Source organism: Carlito syrichta, unplaced genomic scaffold, assembly GCF_000164805.1.
Source record: "Carlito syrichta isolate Samal-C Ts95f unplaced genomic scaffold, Tarsius_syrichta-2.0.1 Scaffold307107, whole genome shotgun sequence".
Taxonomy (NCBI): domain Eukaryota; kingdom Metazoa; phylum Chordata; class Mammalia; order Primates; family Tarsiidae; genus Carlito; species Carlito syrichta.
Genome location: NW_007251203.1, coordinates 1,180,229 through 1,192,086, shown reverse-complemented (window position 1 = coordinate 1,192,086; position 11,858 = coordinate 1,180,229). Strand labels below are relative to the sequence as shown.

General features: G+C 41.7%; 1 protein-coding gene across 1 annotated transcript in view; it reads right to left on the bottom strand.

The window, feature by feature from the left end:
* The window catches only part of PRICKLE1 (prickle planar cell polarity protein 1), a 112,902-nt gene that overhangs the window by 9,191 nt on the left and 91,853 nt on the right, over positions 1–11,858 (bottom strand). The window contains exons 2-5 of the mRNA XM_008063857.2: positions 4,263–4,458; positions 2,251–2,364; positions 1,477–1,614; positions 666–869 (exon numbers count right to left, since the gene is read on the bottom strand). Of these exons, the coding sequence (XP_008062048.1) occupies positions 666–869; positions 1,477–1,614; positions 2,251–2,364; positions 4,263–4,394 (588 nt within the window). The 5' untranslated portion in view covers positions 4,395–4,458. The remainder of the gene's footprint in view (positions 1–665; positions 870–1,476; positions 1,615–2,250; positions 2,365–4,262; positions 4,459–11,858) is intronic.

Genomic DNA, 11,858 nt, shown 5'->3' with positions numbered 1-11,858 from the left:
AGACCTCATCTCTACAATAAATCAAAAAATCAGCCGGGCGTGGTAGCACATGCCTGTAAAATTCCGGCTACTCGGAAGGCTGAGGTGGAAGGATTGCTGGAGCCCAGCAGGCGAGGCTGCGGGGGACAGGAGCAGCCACCGCACTCCAGTCTGGGCGACAGAGTGAGACTCCAACTCAAAAAAAAAAAAAAGATGTCTCTGTAATACCTTTGCAACTTTTCCATAAATCCAAAGTTATTTTCAAGTAAAAAGCTTAAGGAAAAAAATTCCTTTCACACCACCATCCCTTCCTACATGCTCCAAGGTAACCACTATTAATGTAGTATTTGTCTTTCCACACCTTTTCTGAGTATAAACAAGTATGTATATTACCTTGGGTTTTTTCCCCCTCTTTACTTAACAGAAATAAGATCATCTGCTACACACTCTTCTGGAACCTGTTTTTTTCTCACAATTCCATCACACTTATCAAAGCACAAAGACAACTGCTGACCTCTCTTTCTTAGCAACATATGATTCCATCGTAGGGAATGTATAAGGTTATCTTAAAAATATGCATACAGAAAAATCCCAGAAGATGTTTCTATTTTGCTTAGATGTGAACAGTGGAATATTAGCTTACTATAAGCTTGTTTTTTCCAGAGTGAAGGGATGAACTTTTTTACCTCATCACATGCCGAGCACCGCGGTTTGAGCAGTTCCGCGTGGTGCCTGCCACAGTGAATTTTTCCATCCTGATAAAAATAGATGAGGTCAACCAGCAGCTCATTGCACGTGAAGCAGACAAAACAGGATGGGTGCCAGCACACGCCGGGGCCCGCTCGGGAGGCAAACACTGCAACTTCACCTCCATTGATCTTCAAGCCACACTACAAACAAACAGGTTTCAATGTCAGAGGATCCTGTTTCTGTGATGGGATTCTCAGCCTTTCCTACTGTAGGGTAAATCCCAAATTTGTCAGGAAAGCTTTTATTTTTGTCCCCTGTTAGTGATTAAGCAGCTCTTTAATACTGGATTGCTGGTGAGTCCCCTCTGTGAAGCACATGCCTCAGACACACTACAACATGTCTAGGGACGGTGTGACCTGACTCCCGCAAATGGTGGTTTTCCTGAGCCAGCCTTCTGCTGGATACGTTTCCTACTCTGAGGACTGCCAGGAAAGATCTGAATGTCTTCATTATGCTTCTGCATCTTTTGAGTACGAGGTATATCCTAGCACCTGCTTCTAGGCCAGTTCCTAGGAAAAGCAGAATTTCACCTGATGTTTGCAAAAAAGTGGATTGACTACTGCTGTCACATACAGCAGTGCAGCCAGTTAGAAATATGAATTGCTATTTAACAAAATGTTAGGCTGTCTTTCTTATGTTTTGAAGGCTTTCAGGGCCCACATCTGTGCAAGTCCTGTCACCTACCCTGTCTCCCCTCCCCCCAAATCCACAGCACCAGCACCATCTACTCATCCTAGGAAGGGCTACCTGCTCACACACAGCGTGCATGACTGCTCTGGACAGAAGTTTAATCGTTCCTCTTCCAAGTGCTTCTTTCTTCCGCTGAGCACTGAACACTTGCAATTCTTTTTTCTCCTCTTCACTCAAAGACTGGCAATACCTCACCTGCACAGAAAGCAAAACAAAAGCACCACACTTGGAGTGCATTATCTTCCTCACCAATTCTCTACTTCCAGAGTTAGAGTTTTGGGAAATAAAACAGTCAGTTAGCTGGCCTGCCTAATGCATCCCCAATTTTAAAATGCCACCCTATCAAAATCTTTAAAAAAAAGAGAGAGAGAAATGCCATTTGAAGGCACAGTCTTTTTAAAATATGAAATGTTTAATTTAAACCCTTATCAGCACATTTTTAAAAAGTAAGACATTAACCTTTCTACAAAAGGTTGCAACTAGTTAATTGCCGCTTTCACCCTCCTTTCTACAGGGACTCAATTTAAGACCTCAAGGGCCAGAAAGCATTCACCTTGATGCAGGGGCAGGGGAGTCTCAGGAATTTGCAGGCTCCTGATAATGGGTGGGTGGCTACAAACACTATAAAAGGCAACTTGTGTTAAGTTTATTGCACTGACACCCTTTTCTCTCTTCTCTTTGAGAATGGAAAGCTGTATTTTCTGGCCACATTTTAACTGAAGAAAGGCAAAAGAGCCCCAGCCAGTGAGGAGTAGGGGGTTTATGAGAGGTATCTCAGGGTAATTGTGTATTTTTTTTTTCTTCTAATTAGCCTTCTTCCTGTTATTTTACCTCATTATCATGCGGTGGCAACTGGTACAAAAGCTGTTTAATGCGATGTTTCTCTCCAGGGCTGTTAACATAGGGAACTTTTTCCTCTGGTAAGCAAGCAAAATAGAGCTGGATCTGCAGAAGAGATGGAGAATGCCATCAGTATACAAAACTGAGCATCTTGGCTTACTCAATCTTTAAAAAGTTACCTTTCCCTAGGTACAGGGTTTGTTTGGCCTCTTGTGGATAATGAGAAGACCAGCTGAGCCAACTCAGCAGAACTGCAAACCTTCAGATAACTAGCATCCAGCTGCTAAATTGCTCTTCAGGAATGTAATTTGTAGTGACAATTAGGAGCATCATAAATTATGCACCATAAAATATGCACATTTAATGCTACCATTCCTCAGCCAGTCTTCCAAGGGTCAGTCAAGGGATCAGCCCAGAATCCTGGGTGAATCCTGCAAGTGACCACACAGGCCCTGTGACATTGTCCAAAACACACACACACACACACACACACACACACACACACACACACACCCCTTTAATTTGCTCTCTGAATTTTTTTTCTTTTTGAGTTGGAGTCTCACTCTGTCGCCCACACACCACAAAGACAAAAGCTGTTTTGTTAAACTTTGTAAACTCTCTCGTATCAGGTACTCTTGAACATCAACTTTCTTTGCTTCCCTGGGTGCTATTTTCTAAATACCTGAAGTCAGTTTCCCCCAGGAAACTGGAGAGGAGCCAGATTAAGCTGTACTCTGTCACTCGAAAAGAACTTAACTTTTGTTTGTTTGTCTGCTGTATTTAAAGAAATTTCCCTTAATGAGTACTGCAAAAGATACCATAGTGCTGAAAAGGAATGAAAACGATTCAAGAAAAAAGATGATTCGGAATTTGGGGCCTGTCTACTTCAATATCTTGGCACCACAAAAAAACCCTACCCATCCCAAGAGGTTAAGAAGGGGTTCTCACTAATAAGTATTTGTCAAAATACTGCTTTCCTAACTGCTGTACCAGCACTCCCCATTGTGTCAGCTCTAGAAGCTTTTCATGGTGACAGAGACTTATTGAATATCAGCTATATGCATGCCAGGTACTATGGTGAGCTGTGGATGAATAAGGATACCCTGTTCTCAAAGGAGATCCCACTGTACAGGAGACAGAACCACAACTCAGAAGCAACCACATACCCCATTGTCCTCTTTTATTTCAAATGATGTCTTTACCCTTATAATATCTATCACCAGTGATTTTCAACAAGTTCATCACTGCAAGGATATCAGGGAAATAAAAACAGATATATAGAATGTTCTCAGCTGGGCATGGTGGCTCATGGTGATAATCCCAGTACTTTGGAAGGATCACTTGAGGGCCAGGAGTTCGAGACCAGCCTGGGAATCATAGTGAGAACTCATCTCCAATAACAAAAAATACAAACAAAAAAAGAATGTTCTCATCTTCCTTAAAATAACAATATAAGACACAAAGTTAACTCTTTACTTGTCTTCCAGGCCCCACTGTGTGGTGAGAGGCTATTTTATATGTAAAGTTATTAAAGGTTAAATATCTAAGCAATTCGTTTCATATGGTTTCTGATAATTCTGTATCTCTCTTCCAGAGCGAAAGTATTGGTGAGACCCAGCATGGGAACTTTTCTTCTTTCCTTTGATTACTTTTTTGTTGCTGCTAAAGTTTTAGAAAAGGTAAATTCCTCTCACTCTCTCAAGAGGGATACATCAGAAATCCATATAACCAATGCATATGTGTTACTCTGGGTTTCATTAATTAGGGCAAAAATAGCATCATCTTGGGGCTTCTGGATCTGTGAGTACAAAGAGTTTGCAAACTTTCACTGAGAAAAGAAACGCCTTATAGAGCACAAGTTCAAAGTCACACAAAGAGGACTGAGGAGGGTGGTATCAGCATTGCAGGGATGTTCTACATAGTTATGTTTTGTTTTGTTTTTAAGTTCTAAAGTCAAGTCACATTGTAAAACAAATAAAAAAACAGGATGATGAGGGTCCTACCTGCTCTGGCCTCAGGCCCGGGGGGACCCAGGCGTACTCCTCCAGGGCACAGCCAGAGTCATCATCTGATGTGGAACTTCTCTGACACCCAAAGGCAAGTTTGCTCATTTTGGGTTCCATCTCCAAAGGCATAATAATAACGTTTTAAAACGTGGTTTCTTAGTCACAGGACATCAAACAATGGCTGCTGTGGACACTATAAGAAAAAAAACAAAGTAATTAAAAAGGCTGAATGCATCTCTTTTACCCTTTAAGAGCTTTTATTGGATGCTGTTTACACACAGCTGGGCCCAGAGAAAGTAACCAAATTACTAGCACCCCCCCAGACCCACTGAAATGTAAAATATAGGGCTGTACAATTCACAAATAGTCCCCTACCAGTTCAGGATTTCAGAACACGCCACCAAGGCTAGTTTATTTCCAGTTGCCTTTAAAAGGTGCCTCTCTACACACGATTCACTTAAAAAGTTCTCAAGAAAGTTGCTTTGTTGACTTTCTAACTTGCCCACAAGTGAAATCCCCATGAAGTCCTGTGAGTTGTAGAAGGAGGTGTTAGGGACCAGGCCACCTGACTCGCCAACTGCTATGCGCCATGAAAAATGGCTCAAGACCCCACTCAGCTTCCCACATCACCAAGCCATTTTTCCAACTGAGGCAGTGTGCCTGCTGAGAGTGGGTCCACTGAGCCAAACTACTTAGGTTTCAGATTTCTCATTATGTTTTGTAAGACACCAAACTTAGTTTATACACTGAATAGAAATAGCGCAGTTAAATCCTTATATAGCACAGTAAATCCTCAAGCCTTTACTAAGGACTCTAGTCAGCCAGACATTCATCAATGAGTTCCTTCAACAAACAGTAATTGAATACAGCACTACATGAAAATAAAATCCAGCTTGGTGACTAGTAACATTTAAGGTATTCACTGAAAAGTTACTCAGTACCTAGTATGTGTGAAACGCCATCAGCCCCCTCTGGGCAAAGTAAGATGTAAATTCTTCTCTGAATGAGAAGCCTCCTCAGATGAAGGGCTATAAAGGTGTCAAGACAACACTCCCTGCCCTACCACCCAGGAATTATCACTATGGACTAGTGAGTGCCTTCTGAGTCTTAAAAACCATCCCTTGTCCCAATGAACTATGAAAAAGCAAAGATAACAGAACTTTCAGAATCAGATGAAGTTTTTATACCTGACCCTTTGTCCCCCAGAAAAATGTAAAGAAAGATAATTATAGATAATTATCCCAGCCCAGTCATTTTAGAGAAAACAAGGCTCAGGGAAGTTAAGTGACTTGCCCAAAGTCACACAGCTAAAGCCAGAGTAGAGTCACACACCGGCATGTCAGACTTCCAAAAATTCTTCTACCTTAATAAATATTCTTCCATCTCAGGAAGAATAGGCCACACAAACAAAAAAAGTAGTTCCATTTGCTTAAACAAGTGGGGAAGGCAGTTAAAACCTACACACTGGCAACCTGAAACAAAGTCATTCTTCAGCAACCATCTCAGTGCAACTCTAAATACTTAATAGTATTAGAAAATATTACCTTTTAAAAGCTATAACTAAACTGGGCTTGGTGGCTCAGCCTGTAATCCCGCGCCTTGGGAGGCTGAGGTGAGTGAATTGCCTGAGCCCGTGGGTTCGAGACCCGCCTGGGCAACTTGGTGAGACCTCATCTCTACAATAAATCAAAAAATTAGTCGGGCGTGGTAGCGCGCGCCTGTAGTTCTAGCTACTTGGAAGGCTGAGGTGGAAGGATCGCAGGAGCCCAGCAGGTCGAGGCTGCGGTGGCCGGGAGCAGCCACTGCACTCCAATCTGGGCGACAGAGTGAGACTCCAACTCAAAAAAAAAAATAATTAAAAATAATTTTAAAAAGCTATAATTATTAAACTTATGGTTTTTCTTTTATAAATTATAGGACATTAAAACAACCGAAAGCTGCAACAGTTCACAAATGAAGGCCAAGCACCCCATGGCTGCAATATTTACTAGCAGTAGGAGCAATTCCACACATAAGATATTATTCTAACTAATAAGTTTAACGTTCTTTCACCCTGAACAAAAAGTAAAGATGACCTCATTTCCTACACTACCATTGGGATGCTATGACCACACAGGTGTGATTCATTCATGTCTTGATTTAGGAAAGGCTTTCTAACCACAGACACATTCCTCTTGCTTCTCAATAAAAAAGAGATGGGTTAATCAAAGTCGGAAGATTTCTTGGATCTACTCTTTCCCTTTTGTTTTGAAAAAACAACTCCCACATGTCAATGAAGAGAACTAGAGGTTGAGAATTTAATTAGTAACTTAAAAATCGCCCACCAGGAGAACGGGTGCCTTCAATGCAATTTAACCTGAATCATGAAGTGTGCACCTCTGTCCCTTGCCAAATCTGGTTGAGGAGAGAGACACTAAGGTATCTACTCTGCAGACTTACAAAGGACATAAATATGAAACAGAACCTGAATGTGAAATGTCTCTGTATTATAAAACAAGAAAAAAACATCACAAATTAGGACAAACCATGGATTTTCCAGGCTAGCATAAAGATACAGATTACTGCAGAGCTGAATGACTTCTACAGCTGTGCTCCTTGATGAGCCTTTTGTGGAAAATGTACAGTAAATCACGATCGTAATCAAGGTAAATCAACGTCAGCACTGAATGCCACTATCCCCTCCTCCAATCACCTGGAAGTGCTGGCCACATCTCAAACTCACACATGTTCATTCCACCTTCCAACAAAGTACACTGAGGACTGACTGTCATTCATGAACAACGTAGAGTCCAACTGAAGGAACAAAATCATTTTCAGCATAGGCATGGCTTTGCTAGCAGACCACTAACTTGTTCCCTTGTGTCTCACCTGGTACCATTAGTGCCGTGTCATTTAATCACTGTATCAAGCAACCCAACAAAAAACGGTATTTCACTCTACAGATAAGGAAACTGAGCTCAGAGCAACGTGCCTAAGGTCGACTGTCCAAGGTCAGTAAGTTTACAGCAGTGGCCTTAGGATGGGGCCTATCTGTGATCATAAACCCCGACAATCTCACACTGCCTCCTGGGGGAAGGCTGAGTGAGCCAGTTTCCTTTTCTTTGGTGAACTAGCTGTGCTACTGCACTATAGACACACAAGATGGCAGCTAGACAGCAGACAGGTCACTTTACCCACAGAAGGCCTTTTAAGGGGAATATACCATCAACACGGATTGTCAGCATTCAGTGGCCTCATGAACTGTTGGTTCAGACTTTACTCATGGGAGAAAGCCATTCTTCATATCAGAGAATAACTACTTAAAATGACAAGACATTACATCTATTGCCAAATTCTCAGAGCTGACCGAAAGACAAACATTAAAAAAATAAAGTTACATTGCGTGACCCCCAAGTGGACTGGGCTGTGGCAAGAGTCACTACACCAATGCCAGTTACTCTTTCTTTTACATGAGCACTTGAGTTTTCCCTTTTTTTTTTAAAAGATGACTTATATTTGCAGACCCTGGGAGTCTATTCTTAAGTATATCAGTCAAGTAAAAGCAGTGGTCACTAAACATGGTTCTTGTGCTTGTAAAAAGTTATACAACAAAAATTATAAGTAAAAATGTGATCTCACAAATATCAACAATACCTCTTCCTCAGGCATTTACACCACTCTATCGTATTTTCTTTGGCAGCACAAGGGAGAGGGGAGCCTGGCCACTCATTCTCTCCTGGGTCCTGGCTGAGGGTCTTCCTGATAATATCTAACCTAAATGTGACTGTATTCGGTCTGAAAATATCATCTTTTAGGCCAAGCATATGAGACATGAGACCACAGGTGAATTAGATTTAATAGAAAAATTCTATTAACTTCATTTTCAGGTATTGTCTCTCAAGGTTGATCATGTGAAATGGGCAGACATCAGGTTTAAAACTAGGCTGAATTGTAATGGGAATAGAACCACTCAAAGTTGGGGTTACGATACAGAGTCAAACTTTTTTTATGATGTCCTTTTTTTTTTTCTTTTGCTGAATCACCCTTAGGTGAACAACAGTGGCCCTGTCCTGTGCCCCGCACCATGTTTTGGTAATTTTTTACTTTGATATAATATTAAACTTCAGAAAAGTTACAAGAATTGTAAAAGGAACTCTTATATTCTTTAACCACACTCATAAATGGTTTACATTTTGTTCCATTTGCTTTATCATCATTCTCTCTCTCCTTCCCCCCATACATTCATTCACTCCCTCTCTCTCTCTCACACACACACACACCCACACACACCTCACACACTCTTTTGTGGGATCCATTTGAGGGTGTAAATTTTCTATATTCTTTTACCTAACCACAGTTAGACATAATATCTTTTAAAAAGGCATTTAAAAACAAACAAAAACTATGTACAATGCATATTATGTTAAATGTAGGAGACAAATAGAATAAAAAGCCAAAATAGCTCAAGCCAGTATTCTGTGATTATTCTAAGGCAGGATTATTGTCTTTAAAATGCTATAATAAACTTAATCATAATGAATGACACCTGTGTGTTAACCAATCCTATGCTAGGTTTGGAAATAAGTCATTGGGAGTTCCACTTATCCAGTGGATCTTTATAATTCTAAATGTCAGTACCTCTCATAATGTGGGAGAAACAAAAGCAAAACAGTTTTCAGGGATGGGTTTGTTCAGGTTCCAAATAGAGTGTGACCATTAAGAAAATGTGTAGAGGACCCAAAACCTTTTAACAGCTCATGCCACCATCAAAGATGGCATTGGGGTCAAGCACAGAGAACAGCTATCTGAACTTAATTCAAGCAGGTCATGAGTTCTTTGCAGACATCATTCTGAAGACTAAAAGCCAACTATCAGAGTCAAGTAGAAAAATAAATGACAAACAGAAAAAAGGGGGCACGGACACAGGGAGGTGAGAAAGACCCAAGGTTGAATTTAGAGAGCTGGGGCACTTTTTTCTTAGAAAGACAGGGATTATCATGAGGGTTTTCCACGCAAGCCACGCAACAGAAAATGGAACAGTTCCCATCTCCCTCCTTTGTCCTTTCTCTCCCCTCTTCCTTCAACACAGTTAAAGAGCTACTTCTCACCACTTTAAAAGACCCCAAGACAAGCAGCTGGCAGCTGGATGACTTCTCAATCAACATATAATTGTCAGGGGAACATCTGACCCCAGGGAGGAGAGGGATCCTTAGAGAATGGAATCTGGGGCTCTCGCATTCAGTCAACTCAGGCCTGAATTCTTTATGCCTTTGACAAGTTACCAAACATCTTGGGAGCTAATTCTTTATTTATTTATTTATTTATTTATTTTTTGAGTTGGAGTCTCACTCTGTCACCCAGACTGGAGTGCAGTGTTTGCTACCGGCCCCCGCAGCCTCGAACTGCTGGGCTCCGGCCATCCTTCCGCCTCAGCCTTCCGAGTAGCCGGAATTACAGGCACGCGCTACCACGCCCGGCTGATTTTTTGATTTATTGTAGAGATGAGGTCTCGCTGCCCAGACGGGTCTCGAACCCACGGGTACAGGCAATCCACTCACCTCAGCCTCCCAAAGGCGCGGGATTACAGGCTGAGCCACCGAGCCTGGCTGGGAGCTAATTCTTTAAAAACAGCAACTATTTTCCTTCCAAGAATGCAAAAGAGTTTTAAATCAAGAAAGAAGTCTATGAATACAAAGAATTAAAGTTACTACTGCAAGGTGCCAGTTGGTATTGTTACTTCTACCGCGACTAGACAGATTTTCTTAAAGCTGACTGGTGACATATGGAATTGAAACAGCATGGTTATAACAAAAACTTGTGTTTCCTCTTCTTTCTGAGTTTGTGAGGGCTTTAGCCTCCTGAAGGGCAAACAAGTTTGCCCAATTACTGGCCACTACTTAGCGCTGCCTTGGAGACAGCTTCTAACCAGTCCTCACATAAACCCTCTGATACCATACACTGCGTGTATGTATATACGTACACACACACACACACACACACACACACACACACACACACACACACACACACACACACACCATGTATAATGGTCTACAGAGCATGGCAGGATCTTTCCAGTTGTATTAGGGAGAGCAACAGTGGTGAGCACCTGGTACATGCTTGGCTGTGAAGGGCACTTGTTCCCCAAATTAGAGCATGGCCTCATTCATCCAACACAGATGGAATGAGGGATTCCTTATGAAATGTACTTTCTAGATTCATTCACTCCACTCATTCATTCATCTTTACATTTAAAGGTCATATTGAAGATTCTGGGGAATAGCAAAAAGAAGGCAACTGACATTTATTCCATTAAAAGCCAGAACTTTAAAAAGGTGTAGCTACTAGAACAAGAATGTTTCCAAATTCCACTACCTGCCTTCTTTAATGGTGGTATATTGTGTAAATTCTATGTGATTTAGGCTTTGTTTGATCATTCATTTTCACGTTGAGCACAGCAAAAAGAAAGCTGGTTTCGGGACTCAAGAAACAAATCCAGCCGTCCAGCTGAGTGTGATCTGGGAACCTAGTTCCTCAATGGGAGTATGAGGGTGGTTCCAGACTGTTGTCCAGAACTGGATGGCCCCCGAGCCATGACTTTATGATGACTTACAAACTTTTTGTAGTTTTTTTCCCCCTGCTCTCATAATGGTTTTGATTCCCGCTACTTCTGTCTCTTATTAAGCTGCTTTTCCCTTTTGCCCACAACCAACAACCTCAAAATCTTTTAAAAGGTGTTGCTTCCAATATTCTGTAAATTAGGCAACTACTCTGAAAAACTGTCTAAAAGCACACAGAAACTGGGCACATATCTGTAGCTCCATCAATTGGGAGGTTGAGGCAGGAAGAGACTTGAGCCTAGGAGTTCAAGACTAGCCTTGGGCAACATAGTAAGACACCCCCCCCCATGTGTGTGTGTGTGTGTATGTGTGTGTGTGTGTGTGTGTGTGTGTGTAAGCACAATAATCACTGGTGAGATAAGATAACATACAATATGTGATGGTGTTATTCACATTGAAAAGCAGCCTTATTAATTTTGTTTCACTATTTTGGTCATTTGGGAACAATTTTATTTTCTACTGGGCTGTATGCTGCATCCAGGATAGCTAAGGATAATTATTCTGATTGACCTTGACATACACATAAGTCAGTAATTACTATTTTCCTCTAAAAAACTTAGTAAGTGGATAGTTTAGCTGGAAGACAGATTCTTCCAAAGAAGCAACAAGAGATGCCAGTGGCATCTGAATCATATTTTAAAGAATTATACATGTCGGCCGGGCTCAGTGGCTCAGCCTGTAATCCCAGCACTTTGGGAGGCCGAGGCAAGTGGATTGCCTGAACCCGCGGGTTCTAGACTAGCCTAGGCAACTTGGTGAGACCTCACCTCTACAATAAATCAAAGATTAGCCAGGCGTGGTAGCACGTGCCTTTAGTTCTGGCTACTTGGAAGGCTGAAATGAAAGGATTGTTGGAGCCCAGCAGGTTGATGCTGGGGTGGCCGTGAGTGTGCCACTGCACTCCAGCCTGGGCAACAGAGTGAGACTCAACTAAAAAAAAAAAAAAAAAAAAAGAAGAAGAATTATACATGTCGGCTGGGCTCAGTGACTCAAC